Below are 19,085 nucleotides of genomic sequence, written 5' to 3'. Positions count from 1 at the left end.
GAAAACTTTGGCCACAGATCTTGACTGCCAGGTGGCCAGCAAACTGTGATCTGTTTTTCAGACACAGATTGGTGTCTTTTGACCACTCCGGACCATCAGCATCACAGTTGGGATATTCCACCCCTGCTGACCAAGTGGAACGGAGTCCGGCCACGGAACATGTGGGCTGTCCGTGGGGAGACCGAGTGCAGAATGATCTCAGAACATGGACATTTGTTTTCTGATGTTGCCTAGCAACTCAAAAAACACTGTCTAACACCAGTCCATTCCTAAAAATTGTTAAGCCTTTTGTGTTTGTAGCCATACGCCCCAACAGCAACAAAAAAGAGAATTTTTAGAAAACAACACCATCGCATTAGGTATATTGTGGCCATGGTTCAGGGCCGCTTTTGTTTTGAAACCTATTCTTAGAGACTTAATTTTTCTAAAGGATCCTTTTATATAGAATGAGAACTTCCCATGCTTGAGTTGCACAGAAACAGTTTTTGGAAAGCGTAACAAATGATGGTCGCCCGCTTTGCGGCCTTAGAGTGTATAGATCCATGTTCCTCCTAAAAGAAAATGTCTCATGTTATAGTCAGCCCTTAATTACCACTTACGGAATATTCACTTTGTGGATTATCTGTGGCAAGTGTGTATCCTCCAGTGACTTGCCCACCACCTGGAAGCCTCAGAGCTGCCTTGCTTTGCTACCACGTGGCCTGGATTTTAAGCACTGCATCTAACATGCTCGTTCTAAGATCAGCCTGGGTGAAAAATAACTAGGAAGGCAAAGCTGCCACATCATTTATTTTAAAACCAAATATTTTATAAATGTCTCCTGTTTTCAGTGATCTCCACTGGCATGGGTAATTAAAAGGTAAAATTATCTTTGATTTGAATATTGCACTGGTTGTACAGCATTTGGCAGGAGTGTATAGAACACAGGTAGCCTGTAGCCCAGCAATTGAGACAGCTTGGACATGAACAATGGCTCCTCTGGATCTTGAGCAAGCCCTTTAGCCTCTCAGGGCCTCAGTTTTCTCATCTATAAAATGGGCATAATAATAGCTATCATCCCCATCTCATAGAACTGTCGAGACTGGAGAGCCCTTACAGTGGTGCCTGGCACTGGGGAAAGTGCTCTCTAAATGTTAGCCCTTATTATAATCATCACTGCCCTTATACAGCCCATATGTAGTTTGTGCATTTTGGGTAAAGCGTGTTATAAGCAAGACAGACAAGTACAGTGAAGTCTTAGTGTCTTTAAATGGAATTTCCAGTCTCAGCGAAGGCTGCTTTGTAGCTGGTATGCCTGGACATCCAGTCTAATTGGTTGGTACTCTTGTTCTACTAGTTGTCCCATATTTTGAATGTCATTGCTGTCTCCCTGTTTCTAAATGACTCAAAGTTCAGAATAGGTGTTGCCTTTTAATTTGACTTGAGATAATGTACATAAAGCACCTAGCGCATTGCCAGGCACGTATTAAGTTCTTAATATCGTGGTTCTTTTTACCCCTTCTCTTGAATCACCCCTTTAAAATTATTTGCATAAACACACATGCACATGCATACACAGAACACACACATCGAACCAACCCAGCCCACATAGAATGTGCTGCGTTAGAGGTTTCTGCAGAAGCGTGCTTGCTGGCTCTCATTATGACCCGCAGTGGAGTTGTACATGGCAGCCCCGCCATTTCACATGGTGGGCAGTTTGAAATACGCCTATATTGAAGGGGAAGAAAAATAGGAGCGTTTGGGGAAAGCCTTTTTTTGTCTACCCATTCTCAGCTGAGCTTATTCATTAGCAAAACAGGTGTGACCATAAACCAACATTTTTCATCACTGTGCTCAAAGCAGCCCTAGAGGTTGGGGGACTACATTCTTTCTTAATCAGAAAGAAGCCGAAATTCAGCACAGGGAAGTACCTGGCACACATGTACAGTATGCTGGGAAGGGAGAAGGGGAGACACAAAACATGGTTTCCTTCAGACTTCAAATCCTCTTCCTGTTCTAGAATCTCCGATTTTGGTGCATTCCTGCTTCTGTGCCAAGACTTAATGTGGCTCAATAGAATGATGGACTGGATCTGGGTTTACAAAACAACAGTCCATCCCCAGATGTTTTGTTTGGCCCATACAGTCGATTTAGGGGCATTTATTTGTTTATTGTGTTTTCATTTACTGTCAACATTTAAATATTGAAAGATTTCCTGAGGAATTCTGTTCTTGGCTTCTCTTTTTTTTTTTTTTTTTTTTTTTTTTGCGGTACGCGGGCCTCTCACTGCTGTGGCCTCTCCCGTTGCGGAGCACAGGCTCCGGACGCGCAGGCTCAGCGGCCATGGCTCACGGGCCCAGCCGCTCCGCGGCATGTGGGATCTTCCCGGACCGGGGCACGAACCCGTGTCCCCTGCATCGGCAGGCGGACTCTCAACCACTGCGCCACCAGGGATTGGCTTCTCTTTTTAAAAGTTGAACAATTCGTTCATTACAGCAGATAGATAGTAAACATCTTCTTTGTGCCAGATTCTACTCTGTCCTAGGCTCTTGGGATAAAGCAATTACAAAACAAGCCAGGGAAGGTCCCTGTAATTATGAAGTCTTTGTTCCAAATGGAGGAGACAGACAATGCACCAGTTTATTACTTCATTGGCATGAGTGCTGTAAGACAGGTAAGCAGGGTGATGTCGGGGAGAATGGTTGGCTGGTCAGAGCCTATGGAGGAGTGATACTTGAGCTGAGATCCCAGAGATACCTCTGAGTCTAACATGGGAATGTCTTGGGGGGCAGCACATTCTGGGCAGAAAAAAAATGGTCAACGCAAAGGTCTTAAGATTGGAACCAATTTGTCCACAACCACAGCAGCCAGTTCACTGAGAGGCACTGCCCCTTCAAGCATCTGGAACAAACTCAGATAAGTAAGTGTTTGTCAGCTCCCCGTCGGTAATCTGACAAGTGACTAGATTATTTCTGGAATATATTAGAAATATTTCTGAAGTTGCTTCAAGTACTGGCCACCCGGTTGGTGTACCCCGGAAACATTGTGGGAAATGGTCTTAGGGTTTTCTGAAAGGGTCGCCACACGCCACAAAAGTGCAAACCATCTAGAGCTTTGCTACTCAAAGAGTGGTCTGTGGACGGGGAGATTGTTCCAACTGCAGGATCTCATGCTTTGCTCCAGACCCACTGGATCAGAATGTGCATTTTAACAAGATCTCCACTGCTACAAGCTCTTGAACAAGCACTGGTTGAGAGCATCTGACCGCATCTGTCCAGATGTTTGTCGCCTTCTCTGTTCCGCCACCCTTCGTTTTGAGCAGGTTTTCTAAATGCTGGGGATTTGTGGCTGTGCCTCCCAGAGTCCTGGTCTGGGTCCCCCACCCAGTCCCATCTGACATGTAATTGCAGGATGGATGTTGGATTTAGTGGGTAATGAACAAAATTTCTCTCCATATGGGCTTAATTAGCCAGTCCTCCGATGCTGCTTTCTGGAAATTTATACATACCTATCGTAAATTCAAAATTCTCTCATTAAATTTTATTAATGCTATTATGCATGCTGATACTTTTGGCCACCTATTTAAGGCATACGCTTTCTCTACCTCTGCCAGAAGCGTTATGGTTTCCCATTACTGCTCTCTCCTAAAATTTGTTTCAGTAAGTCTTGTGATCGCTCAGCTAAAGCTGAAAGGGAAAAAAAAAAAATCAGTCACTTAGATTAAATTTATTTTTAAGAATCCATTCCTCAAAATTTACCCTAAAAATACCCAGGGAACATGTAGCTGAATACAGATGCATTTCTTGTTTTAATTTCTAATAATTGATTATATCTGTGATTTTATGCTTTGAACAGAAGGTCATTGGTTGTAGTGTGTTGCCCTTAATTTTATTCTTGTTTAAACGGGTCCTGAAATGTACTTGCCGGAAGCTACAGGAATGCAACCATCTGTACAGGACTTTCACTCTTCAGTTCCATTGCTTTTAACAAGCATGGTTAGGTAATTGACCACCAGGTAAACACTTTGCAGTGTAATTAACAAGGAATGTATCCTCCTCACAGACTTCATGAAAAAATAATTCCAAAAAAGGGAACGTAACTATTCAAAGGCATAGACTTTAATTTGGGAAAAAAAGAAGGCTACTCCACAATGTCATAAAAATTGACACTGTCGCTGTTTCTGCTCTACTGATTAATGTGACTTAAGGGCGGATGGACTTTTCTGGGTGATCTCGTCCCACTAAAGTTTTGTTAAAGCATGTGATAAAAGAGGCTCAGACCTTGACACTGCTAATCATACATCTGGTAGAAAAATATAGTAGAGGTTATAGCTTAAGATAATGCAGATGGTAATCCTGGGAAATGAGTCTGTGCTGGTTTCTAGAGAAATCCAGCATATTCCGGAAGCTGGGGAACCCCTATGATTATAAGTAGCAATAATAGTAATAACTGTTCGCTGTGGATCTGAGCGGTACATACCCCTTAAGAGGACTGCCCTCAAATGAACTAATGCCCCCGCCATCCTGATCATTCAGCAAGAGTCACCACAGCCCAAGCGAGGAGACAGTCATTGGCCAAAACCAACAGCTGAAGGGCAGGACAGCAGAGGTTCCTACTGTCCAAATTCACGCGTGTGTCATGCATATATGTCTCACCTCTCGCCATGAACGTTCCCAAGTAGTTCACAGTGAACCATTAAGTCGTAGGAAGAGACATGGCTCTATTTCACAGAGTGAATATTCACCTTTTAATTGATAGAACTTTTTTGAGATGGGTTTTCTGCGTGGCTGTGGCATTTCTTCATGTCCCAGCGTACAGGCCTAGTAGAACTCACTGCAGCCTCTTTCTGGAAAAATACATCAGTTAGGATATGTTAGCTGCACAGGGTAGCAGAATCCCCAACTACAAGTGCTTAAATGATGAGACCATTTATTTATATGACAAAGGAAGTGTGAAGCAGCCATCCCCCAGCTGGGCCATCCTCTGCGTGTCCTTGGGTCACACAGCTGGAAAGTGGCAAAGCTGGGATTCACATGCGGGGTTATCTTAGGCCAGGCAAGTCGTCTATGCACTCATTCGGCCCTTGATCATACTGGACTTTTATCTGCCCGGTGTCCTGAGGTGTGGCATGGTCACAAGTCCCGGTATAAGAGCAATGACTTCTTTCTCTGTATATTGGCGAAGGTGCAAGATGCCAGCTTCAATGTGTAAAAGGGCAGGTTTTCACTTATAGTTTCCTTTTCAAAATCAGTAGTGCTCATCCTAACAGGGTTTTTCTGCTTGTTACCAAATGCTGAGATGAGCTCGTGCAGCTGATAAAATAGGGGCTTCTGGGCAGAATAAGTGAGCCAGGCAGAAAAAGCAAGGCAAATCTGATCCGTATCAGTTGTATTCTAATTAGACATTATATTTTTGGCCCTTTTTCATATTTTAGAGTTCTTTTCCCTTTCAATAGACATTTGTTTAAATTTTGAACTCAGTGTTCTTTATATTTTGCAAATAAAAGCTGCTTTCATTCCTGCTTGGTAACCAAGCAAGAAAACGGCACCCTTGGTGATCGCTAAGAGACTCCATCAGATCTTACAGACGAGCATAAGGCGTGTCTTTTCCAGCCTGTCAATTATTGTGTGTAATACTCATTGCAGTTAAATGTAGCTTCCAAGTTAAAATCTTGTGGTGCTTTATACACACAACGAACCTTGCCAGCAGAATACATAACTAACACGCTTTCAAAAGATGAGGGCAGGGGCTTCCCTGGTGGTCCAGTGGTAGAGAATCCGCCTTACAATGCAGGGGACGCGGGTTCGATCCCTGGTTAGGGAACTAAGATCCCACATGCCGTGCGGCAACTAAGCCCACGTGCCACAACTACTAAGCTCGAGAGCCTCAACTAGAGAGCCTACGTGCCGCAAACTACAGAGCCCACGCGCCTTGGAGCCTGCGCACCACAGCTAGAGAAGAGAAAACCTGTACGCCACAACTACAGAGAATCCTGCGCCGCAGCAAAAGATCCTGCATGCCTCAACAAAGATCTCGCGTGCTGCAACTAAGACCCAAGACAGCCAAAAGTAAATAAAATAAATGAGTAATAAACAAATCTTTAAAAAAATAATAAAAAAAAGATGAGGACGGTTTTTCAACAAAGTATTTCTCCTTGAAAAATCTTTCCATTGTGCAGGGTTTCACTCTAGAGAATAAGAATTCAGACAAAAACCTATCTGAGGAGGGCTTCTCTGGTGGCGCAGTGGTTGAGAGTCCGCCTGCCGATGCAGGGGACACAGGTTCGTGCCCCGGTCCGGGAAGATCCCACATGCCGTGGAGCGGCTGGGCCCGTGAGCCATGGCCGCTGAGCCTGTGCTCCGCAACGGAAGAGGCCACAAGAGAGGCCCGCGTACTGCAAAAAAAAAAAAAAAAAAGAAAAGAAAAAAATAAAACCTATCTGAGGATGTGTGTTGAAGAAACTTGGATTTAGCATATCTCTGTTCCACGTCTGGATTTGTCTCTCATGTGGCTGCCTGTGGAGTTTATTCTAGATGCAGGTGGGTTATCTAGTCCCCAGTAGTAGGTGCCCCTGGTGGGGAGTTGGGGGTCATTGGTGGTGAGGAAGCAGAGCTGATAACAGAACCGCTGATAACAGTGTGTAGGAAGGGTCGGGGAGGGGAGGGGGGAGGAACGAGGAAAACACATTTGTGGGTGGGAGCATTTAGCATAAGAGCAAACAACTTCGTTCCTCAGTAGGGACCTAAGCACATCAGTATTTTAGGACCAGCATCAGTTGATCATAATCATGACCCTGTATTATCATGAAAAACATCAAAATTATATTCAACTTTATAAGGCAGGAGTAAATGATACTTTTTAGAATTACAGAAAATTGCCTTTTCAAACTTTGGCAAATAAGACCCAAGTTCTGTAGAAGAATAGCTTCCAAACCGTGTTCAGGAGATGTCTTGGGGGTTGTGCCGGGGGGGGGGGGGGTTCTCGTCACTTGTTTGCAGAGAAGCTTGTCTTTTTTTTTTTTAATTTTTTTAAAAATAAATTTATTTGTTTATTTTTGGCTGTATTGGGTCTTCATTGCCGCGTGCGGGCTTTCTCTAGTTGCAGCCAGCAGGGGACTCCTCGTTGCGGCGCGCGGGCTTCTCATTGCGGTGGCTTCTCTTGTTGCGGAGCATGGGCTCTAGAGCGCAGGCTCAGTAGTTGTGGCTCACGGGCTTAGTTGCTCCGTGGCATGTGGGATCTTCCTGGACCAGGGCTCGAACCCATGTCCCCTGCATTGGCAGGCGGATTCCCAACCACTGCACCACCTGGGAAGTCCCGAGAAGCTTGTCTTTTATCCGTTTTATATATTAATTTCTTAATTTTCTTAATACAAAGGTACCATTAAAGAGAAAGAGTTCAAATGCTTTGAAATCTGATGATCTAGAAATTTCAGTACTGCGGAATTTCATCCCTCGGTGATGCTAGAGGGATCGCTCTCCCACCTTCACACACATAAGAGTCCCAGTAATGGACGCAGCACGGGGCTCCATCAGCACAGAGATGCACACGGCCGCCAGCCCGCCTGCTCCTGGCACACCCGCTTTACAGCCAGCCACCCTCCCTGGGCAGTGGCCGCCATTAATGAAGGTGGCAGCCTGGCTGGGCTGGCGTTGTGGAGCACAAGGAAGCATGGCACCCTCCTCCTACCTGCACACCTTCACCAGGTGACCCACCTTGAGACCTGCCTGGACGGCCCACTTGCGAAGAGCCCCGGGGAGTCGGCAGGAAGCCCCGTTATGCTGTTATGACCTCAGCAGCTGCCCTAATGTCCGGACCACAGGGGAGACAAGCTTATTGACCCTGGCAGCCCTACCAGCAGCTGTGATGACCAAGGGGTGTTCAGAGGCTGGCCCCACCCGGGAGGGAGGGGAACAAGCCAGTGGCCTTGCACTTGGAATTTTCTAAGCAGGAGCAACCCGGGTCTTCCCACAGAGATGGAAGGGACCCGCTCCTGGTACCCTGTCCGCGGGTCTGGCGGTCATATAACCTGCTCAACAAAAGAGACTCTCCAGAGGTCTGTTTGTCCGCTGTCCGGTCACCAGTGACCATTCCCGGCGCTGGCTCTCCAGCCATGAGCACAAGAATCTCTTACGAGTGCGGAGGTTCCTCAGGTGGGAAAACAGCCTCACACCACAGCATCAGGATTTCAGTAATGAGAAGCATATGTTTCTAGTACACAATTCATTAATTCTTGTGTTCCCTGTAGCTAATTTCCTACACAGAAAGCTTGGAAATGGCTTTTGCCAATAACAACGTGATTGCCGAATCCCAAGACAGCGCTGCCCTTTATTCATTGTACACATGTATGTTTCACAGAAAACTTAGGCTGAAATAGATGCCTCTTTCCCAGCTGGCTTTGTTCCCTCTGGTCTGAAAGAGTAGAATCCCAAGCTTAACTGCATTTCCTGCCAGCCACACCCACCTTTGCACAGGAGGTCATCTGATATTATTCGAGGGGAAATGGGGAGTTTGCACGTCTGGCTTTCACCCTCAAGTACTGTCACGTTCCCACGCCACGGATGTGTCTGGGTGTTGAGAAGACAAAGGGAACATAGGATGAGGGTTAGCAACTTCGGCGAGGTATGCTTTGGAAAACGGGTGATGTAGTGACATGTGCCCTGGGGTCGCCGAGACCTGGAAGGTCCCTGCGCGCAGGAGGGACTCAGGATGGACACAGGATGTGACTTGAATCTTGAAGGGTGGGTAGATTTTTGGAAGAGAGGAAAAGCATGTGAGGTTGGAATAACAGTTGAGGGCAAAGTCACAGCCTCTGGTAAAAGTGCGTGTCGTGAGGACCAACCTGGGAAGAACTGGGGGTGGGGGCGGGTGGCCTTCCATTGCTAATGGCGCCGGAAGCCCTGCCCAGCCGTCCCCAGTCTCTGTCTCTCCCGTTCCCCGGGCCAGTAACTTACCATGCCTCTGTGCATGCTATTCCCTCTTTTTTCTCTCTGCTCCTGGCCACCCTCCACCCCGGTGACAGTCCTGCCTGTTCACCGGAGCCCAGCTCGTCCCAGCCTTCTCTGCCCACCGCAAGAGGCACTCGTTCTTACTGAGCTCCCAAAGCAGCTTGTACTGCGCCTTTCCCTGGCTCTTCTGGCTCCCACAAGCATCACAGGCTGGACTTGCGGGCCTGTTAGCTGGGGGCGGGGTGTGTGTGTCCGTCCACCCTTTAGGCTTGTTCCCAGTGTAACTGGGAGGTGTTTCAAAAGCCCCTTTCCAGGGCTTCCCTGGTGGCGCAGTGGTTGAGAGTCCGCCTGCCGATGCAGGGGACCCGGGTTCGTGCCCCGGTCCGGGAAGATCCCACGTGCCGCAGAGCGGCTGGGCCCGTGAGCCATGACCGCTGAGCCTGCGCGTCCGGAGCCTGTGTTCCGCAACGGGAGAGGCCACAACAGTGAGAGGCCCGCGTACAGGTTAAAAAAAAAAAAAAGGCCCGTTTCCAGTTGGCTGTGTCGTAGAAAGCCAAGGCGACTTAGCCATCCAGGTAGGTGGCTCGCCCTTGAGTGAGCGCTCAGGGCTCTGAGCTTCCAGCTGTTTTCCTCTGGTCGCCTTTAGCCTAACCTAATCCGCTCCACTTGAAGAGCAGTGACTCAAGAAGGAAACTGCAAACCAAAGAGTGCAGGCGGCTTCCTGGCTGATAGGAGATCCTGGCAGGGCCACTCCTGTGGGAGCGCGTGTGGGAGTGGGGTCGGGTGTGTAAGTCATGAGCTAAACAGCATGGGGTCCCCGAGGGGAAAACCGGAAGTGGTGGCAAACCATCCGTTCGCTGCCTTCAGGCGAGCTTTCTGACTCGACGCAGAACCACGTTAGCCGCCTGTGTCACATGCTCCCTGTTTCCATGTTCTCAGCAGCCCTGTGGAGTGAGTGATGCTCAGAGTGGCTGGACCACCTCTGGGTTGATGCTCTTCAGCACGTGAATCTGAAGTGAGCATCCTCATCCTCACTTTGGAAACCTTCCAGCGTATATTCTCGTCTCACTTGACTTGAAATCCTCTGGGGCCATGATTCAGCCTGTTGCAGGGGGCAGTCAGACTACGCAGGGCACCCGCTGACGCCTGGCCTCTTCCCATCTTCCTTCTTTGTTCACCTTCTGTCTTCGAGGATGAGGAGGGGGAGGAGGGGGAGGGGAGGAGATGGAGGAGGAAGAGGGGGAGGAGATGGAGGGGGAGGGGAGGAGGGCTGTGGGAGGCGTTGCTGGGGCACCTTTCCACCCCCTACATCTGAATGTTGCTATGGCAACTGATAGGCCCTAGGAAGTCTGCCAGGTGTTGCTTCTTTTCTCAGGAGGGAAAGAAAACTGCTCTTGCCACGTCGGTGATGTGTATACCTAGGAAAGGCAGGGATTTGGAGACTGGAAGGTGGAATATTTGGTGCACAGCTGGCGCATTTAGTCCCGGAGGGGACAGGATTCCACATGCAGCCATTTCAGGGGGTGGGTGATCATAGGAGGAACCCCGTGTGAGAGACCCGTGTCTCCGGGCTGGTGGGGACCTAGCCAGCAATCTCCCTTGCTCCCCGGCTCTCAAAGCAAGGTTCTCTGCAGGTGAGACAGGTGACAGCCAGGCAGCCTTGGGCGACCGGCTCCTGGAAACCTTACAAAGTAAAAAAGTTCTCAAACGCTGGCAGGTTTCGTAGGAGATGCGGCAGGGCAGAGTGGAAGAAATAGCACCGGCCTTGAGGCCAGACACACAGAGAGACCTAGTCTGCCCCTGCTCTGCCCTCTACCCCTGGGAGGCCTCGGAAGAGTTCCGTGTCTCACCAGTGTCCAGTGTCTAAAAGGGGAAAATAAGTCCTCCTCTGTAGGGTCGCTGTGAGAACCGTAGATAGCTTGTATAGGAAGCACATTGCTGCGACGGGCCAGCACACAGAGGTGCTCACTACTGTGAGATACTAGTTACAGTAGTGACTGAAGACAGCCCTAACTAGTATCTCACAGTAGTGACTGAAGACAGCCCTGACCTGGACGTACTCCATGTCTCCCAGCATCAGAACCAACTAGAAGCTTCTTAAAATACTCGCCTAAGCCAGTCTTATGGGTTGGAATTTGCAAAGATAGGACCAAGGAATCGATATACTTTTTTTAAACTTCCCGAAGCATATATGGAATCTAAAAAAGGTTCTGAAGTACCTAGGGGCAGGACAGGAATAAAGACGCAGACGTAGAGAATGGACTTGAGGCCACGGGGAAGGGGAAGGGTAAGCTGGGACGAAGTGAGAGAGTGGCATGGACATATATACACTACCAAACGTAAAATAGGTAGCTAGTGGGAAGCAGCCGCATAGCACAGGGAGATCAGTTCGGTGCTTTGTGTCCACCTAGAGGGGTGGGATAAGGAGGGTGGGAGGGAGACGCAAGAGGGAGGGATATGGGAATATATGTATATGTACAGCTGATTCACTTTGTTATAAGGCAGAAACTAACACACCATTGTAAAGCAATTATACTCCAATAAAGATGTTAAAAAAAAAAAAAAAAACTTCCCCAAGCAACTCTGATGTCACAGGTCTGCGATTCCAGAGAGGAAATCCGTTTATTTGCTTGAGGATGAAAACTATAAACAGAGCTGGAGTTTCCCCTCTTCTTTCCCGTCCCACCAGCCCTTTTCATGCTACCTTTATTCTGCTTCTAAACCCCTAAGGCTTCCGGAGGAGATGGGACATGATGGTGGAGGAGTAAACTCCAAAAGCTTCTGCTAAAAGTATCAGAGTTTGGAAGCAGGGACGTGTGATAAAGTGGCTGAAAGTCATTTAATCAGGAAGAAAAACAAGTGCGACTCTTTCCTGAAAGCGAAATGCAGTCCCTCCGTGAGAGCTGGACCCTTTTGGCTCTCTGATGGGTTCTAAACACGACACCGAAGGTGACTTGTACAATGAGCTTAAGCCTTAAATAGGAGTTTAGCGTGCATGTGGCTGAAGTTTTTTTCTGCATCCCACAGGAACGTGGCTGAAGAGTGGTCTCGGCCTCGTGCACCAGGAAGGCAGCCAGCTGACGTGGACATACATCGCCCCTCAGTTGGGGTACTGGGTGGCAGCCATGTCTCCTCCCAACCCAGGTAACAGGACCCCCGAAATCTGCAGTGATGGGAACCGATTCCTTTGAGGGTTCAGGCTAAGTGTGCTTTTGAAAGCGATGTCAGCAGGGAGATCAGATCTTCCTTAAATATGGTTGAAAGTGTGAAAAAGCAAATGAGGAGTCAAAGGTTTTTCCTGGGGGTTGGGGGAGTTCTGGTTGGAACTCTCCCATCCAGGATAAGAATCATGCATAGAAAATAGCCTTGTCTCGAATCTCTGTTTTGCTCAGACAGCTGCCGTAGGGAATTCTTAATCTAAAGCCCACAGAGGCGGGTCAGACCTCCTCCCTAATTTCTGAAACAGCTGTGGCCTGGTGCAAGAGAACACGTAGTATAAGGCAATCACTAGAGGGACCAGCAGAAAGTCACCATTGGAGGCTTCTTGGGGCAAAACCCTTGATCGGGCATTTCTGAAAGGCTTCAAAGGAAGCCTGTTTTATATCTAAAAGAATATTCATCTCCACTTAGGATACATGAATTAACTCATGTTTTTCACTGAAGTTTAATTTCACAAATATTTTGACTAAAAGTTTGGGGTTTTTTTAACCGAACCATGCTGATTTATCCCTAGGAGTATTCTAGAATTGCTTTTTTCAAAATAGTCACCTTAGGAGAAGTCTTTCCAGTGGATGGCTTCCAGTACTCAAAATGCCTTTAGAACCTTTTCCCCCTGGACTGTCATCATTAGAGAAACTCTTCATAGGTGGCCAATCTTTTTGCCCAGAGGGTCCCTTTGATTTTTCTTAGACACATCTAAAAGTCACCCACCTCCAAGGCTGGTGAATAAAGTCGGTAATTGAGCTAGGTCAACATGTGCTGTGATTAAAAGTTGTCTCGTCAATTAACCATGAAGGCAGTTTCAAAATGGGAGTCCAAAATACTTTACCAATGGAATCATCCCTGGGATGAACACTTAGACTCCCAAAGTAACTAATTTGATGGAGGCCAACCCTAGATGGGTGTTGAAAAGTCAGTTACATTTACTTGATAGTCCAATCCTGGGAAAATGTACACTTCACATCTGGGTTATAAGACTATGCGTTTCCCTTTACCGTATGGTTCTTGTAGCCACGTAGGCATGAACCAGCTACAGAAATGCCTCAGTCTCCAAATCTGAAATATCTAGAATATGATTATGAGTAAGGTAAGAAAGAAAAAGAAGTCCTTAAGTACCAAAGTAGAGACCACAAAGCCCGTGCATTAAAGTTAACTTTTATTTTAGATCTATTTCAAAGAACCATGGCGATCGGTGTTCCTATCATGCGACAGATTAATAGATACTTTTGTAAAGAGGGGAAGAAGAACTGCTAGATGTAGGTCGACCCAAGCTTCCTGAGAGCAGTGAAGGAAGAGACAAAAAGCCATAAAAAGCACACATAGTACAGCCCTGACGGCATTTAACGTAGGAATGTGTATATTGGTAACCACACAGCCGTCACTTATATTAAAACAAATTACAGTGATGCTGTGCTTTCATGAGCCCAAAACCAACAAGAAAATAGAGTTTTCTCTTTCATTCTCTGGTTAAGAAGGAAATGAAGTATGACTGTGAAGTTTGTCAAGATTTCCACTGGCAGAAGTTAAAATAATAGCATTTTAAGTACTTAAAAGGACCAAGCTTCAGTTATTTGGAAATGATTTTTATGTGTACCCCAGATTTCTTGGTGACCCCTGCCAAGGCATTACGTATGTCTGTGGGGTTGTCTCTGTGTCAAAAAAAAGAAAAAAAAAAGTTTCTCTGAACAATTAAGGCGGTAGGTAGTTGTCAGTAATTTTTCCAAAAAAAAAAAGTTTTTCTGAACAATTAAGGCGGTAGGTAGTTGTCAGTAATTTTTCCAAAAAAAAAAAGTTTCTCTGAACAATTAAGGCGGTAGATAGTTGTCAGTAATTTTTCCAACTTTTGTAAATATTCACCCTCACCCCGTTGAGATGATTTGTAATTGGGAGAGAATGATGTCATCTTTTGAACTTAAGTAATGTCACTATTTTCAAAAATCCACAAGTCTCCTTGGATTTATCTAGCTTTTAAGAGATTTTTGAAGAAATCTGTCCCTTCGAATATAAAAAATCAATTAAAAAATGGGTGTTTATGGTGTTTAGTAATCATAACCGTGCTCCTCTGATATAATGTACGATATAACCACATTCCTTCCTTCCCATCTTTTGGAGCACTGCCAAGATACCTGGACACCAATAGGTGCCCCAATATTGTAATTTGGGGAGGTTTTCATTATTGCTGTCAATCCATTGTTAGCAACATTAAGATAGATTCTTACTACTATTGAACATAAGGAGTAAGTTAAACTACCTCTTGGGATTCTAATGTAAATTAAATCCCAATTTAATTTAATGGATTCTAATGGATTTTAATGTAGATTAAAAAGAAAATATGTTTACCTCTGATCACCTTGTCTGTAAGTTCTGGAAAGGTCTGTTGCCACATCAGGTTAGCCATTTTGAACAGATACTAGAGAGAAAGATGTTATTTTTTAAAAACAGGAGGCATTTTAGAAACCCTTGATACCCCTGTAATAAGCTGTGGATTATTTTTTTTAAGTCATAGAAATTTATTTCATACATTTCAACTGATTCATTTAGGCCAAGGGTTTAGGCCAATGATTACACAGTAATCATTGCCCAGGGAAAGTGAGAATCAAATTTCATGACTTTTTTTTTTTTTCTTCTGCAGTATCATAAAATCCCCAGGTCTTCAGGCCATGTCTGTGAATGGATGAGTCCCCCTCATTATATGATCATGCATCTAGTTTTCTTTTATTAAAAGATCACATATTTAGAATGATGAAAATGGTACCCAATGCTAAGGAAGGACCCTGGACACTGCACACAGAATTTGAGTACTCAGAGTGCTCTAGTGATGGTTTGGGTTAATCCCTTTTCACTGAGGGAAGTGACGGTGATGCTGCAGGCACACCATCTAAAGGGTGTCTGCATCCGCCTGCCGCTCCACACCCCAGCCAATAAGAGCAAGGAAAACATCATGCTCTCAGTTCATCTCCCCTCTTTTTATTGAAAGGTTTTCACAAATCTCAAATGCCCTTTTCTGACTTTTTAGGTCCCGTTGTCACACAGGACATCGCCACGTATCACACGGTGTTTCTTTTGGCCATCTTGGGAGGAATGGCTTTCATTCTTTTGGTTTTGCTGTGTCTCCTTTTATATTATTGCAGGTAAAGTGTTACCATTGAGGCACTGTCTTTTTTAATTTGGAATTTCTTGCGCAAGCATTGATATCGAGGTCCTTTTCTGAGTCGAGGTCCTTTTTTTCTCATGAAAAAGTACCTAAGAACTGAACATCTGTCACGTAAGTTGCAAACAGTGGGAGGCACACTGTAAAATGTTTCTTAGAAGGGCGGTCACAAAAAAATAAGTTGTCATGATTCGTTCAGAATAGTCCTACATGGTAATGAAGAGATGATATTCTCAAGGACACAGCAGAACTGTTCTTATTTTGATGCCTCATCTGATCGACTTGCAAGAAGGTTTATCGTCGACTCTGCTTTTGAATGGATAACTTGGATGTACTTGGGGTAAAATCTGCGACCCTCAGAATCAAACTAGGGCTGAGGGTGCGGGGTGAGAAGGCTTCTGGCTGCCAATTCATTGTGTTGTCTTGTTTCTTCCTGTGGGAATTGAGAATTAGGTTTCGACTTGAACCTTCACTGTTCTGAGAATCTTTAATCTTGGGGTTTGTATCTTTGATCGCAGGCGGAAGTGCTTGAAACCCCGCCAGCACCATAGAAAACTGCAACTTCCTGCCACCCTGGAGAGTACCAAAAGGGATCAGTCAACTTCCATGTCACACATCAACCTGCTGTTTTCTCGGCGGGAATCAGAATTCCCTGGCCCGCTCTCCGTCACCAGCCAGGGCCGCCCCCCCGACGCCCCGGGCTCAAAGGAGCTGATGAGCGGAGTCCATTTAGAGATGATGTCTTCCAGCGGGGAGGTGGACATGCACACGCCCATGCTGAAGCTCTCCTACAGCACCTCGCAGGAGTTCAGCTCTCGGGAGGAACTCCTGTCTCACAAGGAGGAGGATAAAAGCCAAATCTTTGACAACCTGACACCGAGTGGGACGTTGGGAAAAGACTACTGTAAGTCGGTGGAGATGTTCCCCTTAAAGGCCAGGAAGTCTGTGGAAAGGGAAGGCTATGAGTCCCCCGGCAACAGTGACTACAGGAGGAATTACAATGCCATGCTCTCGCAGCCTTTATTTGAAAAGCAAGACAGAGACGGGCAGGCCTCCGTGACCCACATTTCCACAGGAAGTAAGCTCACCATTCAGGAACACATGTACCCCGCGCCTTCATCTCCGGAGAAAGACCAGCTGATGGAACGCAGACCCACTGAATGTATGATGTCGCGATCGGTAGACCACCTGGAGAGACCTACCTCTTTCCCGCGGCCCGGCCAGCTGATCTGCTGTAGTTCCGTGGACCAGGTCAATGACAGCGTTTACAGGAAAGTATTACCCGCCTTGGTCATCCCGGCTCATTACATGAAACTCCCAGGGGACCATTCGTATGTGGGCCAGCCCCTGGTCGTCCCAGCCGACCAGCAGCTCGAGATCGAAAGACTGCAGGCCGAGCTCGCCAGCCCTCACGCGGGGATCTTCCCACACGCCTCCTCACAGATCCAGGCCCAGCCCTTGTCTTGCCAGGCTATCTCGCAGCAGCACCTGCAGGACGCGGGCACCCGGGAGTGGACCCCACAGAATGCATCCATGTCCGAGTCCCTCTCCATCCCGGCATCCCTGAACGACGCAGCCTTGGCTCAGATGAACAGCGAGGTCCAGCTACTGACCGAAAAGGCGCTGTTGGAACTTGGGGGTGGGAAGCCCCTTCCCCACCCTCGGGCCTGGTTCGTGTCCCTGGACGGCCGGTCCAATGCACACGTCAGACATTCCTACATTGATCTCCAAAGAGCTGGGAGGAACGGAAGCAATGATGCCAGTTTGGATTCTGGCGTGGATATGAATGAACCCAAATCTGCCCGAAAGGGAAGAGGAGACCCCTTGTCTCTGCCGCAGAACCGCCCACCGGTCCAGGAGCATGCGCAGAAAGAGCCGCGGGCCGCGGACAGCTCGGCCTACACGCAGCTCGTGTACCTGGACGACATGGACCAGAGCGGCAGCGAGGGCGGCACCGCGGTCGGGACGCCCGAGGACAGTGCCCTGCGGTGCCTGCTGGACGGCTCCAGCCGGAGAAGCGGCGGCCAGCTGCCCAGCCTGCAGGAGGAGACGACGAAACGAACCTCGGACGTCCCCCCGGCGCCATCGGCCAGTCCCGACAAGAGGCGATCCGCTCAGGAGGACGAGGACGACGAAGACGACGACGACGACCAGGGCGAAGGCAAGAAGAGCCCGTGGCAGAAACGGGAGGAGCGACCCCTGATGGCGTTCAACATCAAATGAGCGGCCCCGAGCCGCCCAACAGGGGGACTAGAATCCAGTTGCCAAAAATTCTTTCTTACGGAAGCGCTGACCTGTTTGCGGAGGAAGTGGAACCACGTCCACAGTGGGAAGTGGACTTTTTTCTGCAATTACCGTTTGCTGTCAAAGTGTTTGGAAGTAAAGTTCTTACTCAGAAGAAAGAATGCGTCGCCTCCAGGGAGATGGCCGAACGGAGTGTCAGAATGTCCGCGTCGTTCCCCGTACTTGATGTGTCCACCCCCGAGGACACCAAAAAACCACACGTGATGTCGCTGAGTTCTGATGATAACCTCACTGCTCCCGCAGATTCTGGGAACAGATGAAACTCTTTTTGCATTGCTTGAATCAATTCTATCACAATAATGCTCCTGTGAAGTTATTATTGAGAAATTAGCTTGGCACTTAGTGTCTGGAGGTATGCATTATCTCAAAGGAAAACTATGCATCGCTGCTTCGTGGTCTTACTTTGCTTAGATTGTTGCTTTGGCTAGGTTTCGTTTCCGATTTGCTTTTGTTAAACACACACACACACACACAGACACACACACACACACACACACAATTTGGTTGTAAGGAATCTATTCCTTCGTTTTCGCCTGTGGTTTATTTCGGTATCTCCTGTCAGGAACTTCTGAGTGTCACCTCTGAACATCCAAGCCTCTTAATGAAATCGTACTGAAGTTTTTATCAGCTGCCAGTCCTTCACTTCTGGTCCCATTAACTCCAAGTGCCTTTTTTACAGTGACAACAGACAGTCCCTTACTTGGCTTTTTTTTCGTTTGTTTTTCTTAACTTCTTTCATTGAACTGCCTGGATTTTATAAAGTTATGAAACGATCCCCCTTTTCTTTCAACTGCATGCCGCCAAGTGCCCATTCGTGCTCCGAATTCTCATTTCAGCTCAGTGTATTCTGTCGTTCTCACGTGTGACGTGGATTCTGTTTAGCTAAGCTAGCCTAGAGGACACTTTAGCGATCCCCTTCCCTCCGCCATCCTTTTGGCCGCTAGGCACCATTATGGTTTTATTGGCTGTTTGTATATATGGTTACATATTAACTCTGGAATCCTATGGGCTGAGCTTGCTTACCAAACACAGAGTATGGGCTGAGCAAGAAGACTGAATGTGACTATTAAACAAATCTTATGTACTATCCAAAAGTGCCAGAATGATTCTTCTGTGCATTCTCCTTAAAGAGCTGCTTGGTTATCCAAAAATGAAAACTCAGAATAAACTCTTAAACAAAAACCTGTCTTGTGGTCCTTTTCATTCATTCTGAGCCATAATCGGTTTTAGAGTTGCCATTAAGAATGCTCTCTTCATCCCTTGGCAGTCTGGAAGGCCAGTTGTTGGATTTATATTCAAAGGCTAACACATGGTGGGTGGAGGGATACATTGGGAGATTGGGATTGACATATACACACAGCTACAGATAAAATAGGTAACTAATAATGCCCTACTCTATAGCACAGGGAACTCTTCTCAATACTCTGTAATGGCCTATATGGGAAAAGAATCTAAAAAAGAGTGGATATATGTGTACGTATAACCGA

The 19,085-nt window shown here is 46.9% G+C and overlaps 1 protein-coding gene across 2 annotated transcripts in view; it reads left to right on the top strand.

Annotated features, from left to right (window-relative positions):
- FAM171A1 (family with sequence similarity 171 member A1) overlaps positions 1-18,784 on the top strand; it is a 125,258-nt gene extending 106,474 nt beyond the window's left edge. For both annotated transcript variants that reach the window (XM_073801691.1, XM_019933495.3), the window contains 3 exons: positions 11,952-12,068; positions 15,160-15,274; positions 15,813-18,784. In XM_073801691.1, the coding sequence (XP_073657792.1) occupies positions 11,952-12,068; positions 15,160-15,274; positions 15,813-17,517 (1,937 nt within the window). In that variant the 3' untranslated portion in view covers positions 17,518-18,784. The remainder of the gene's footprint in view (positions 1-11,951; positions 12,069-15,159; positions 15,275-15,812) is intronic.
- Positions 18,785-19,085: the final 301 nt, after the last annotated feature.

This window comes from Tursiops truncatus, chromosome 2, assembly GCF_011762595.2.
Source record: "Tursiops truncatus isolate mTurTru1 chromosome 2, mTurTru1.mat.Y, whole genome shotgun sequence".
NCBI classification, from domain to species: Eukaryota; Metazoa; Chordata; class Mammalia; order Artiodactyla; family Delphinidae; genus Tursiops; species Tursiops truncatus.
This window is presented reverse-complemented; position numbering and strand designations above follow the sequence as displayed.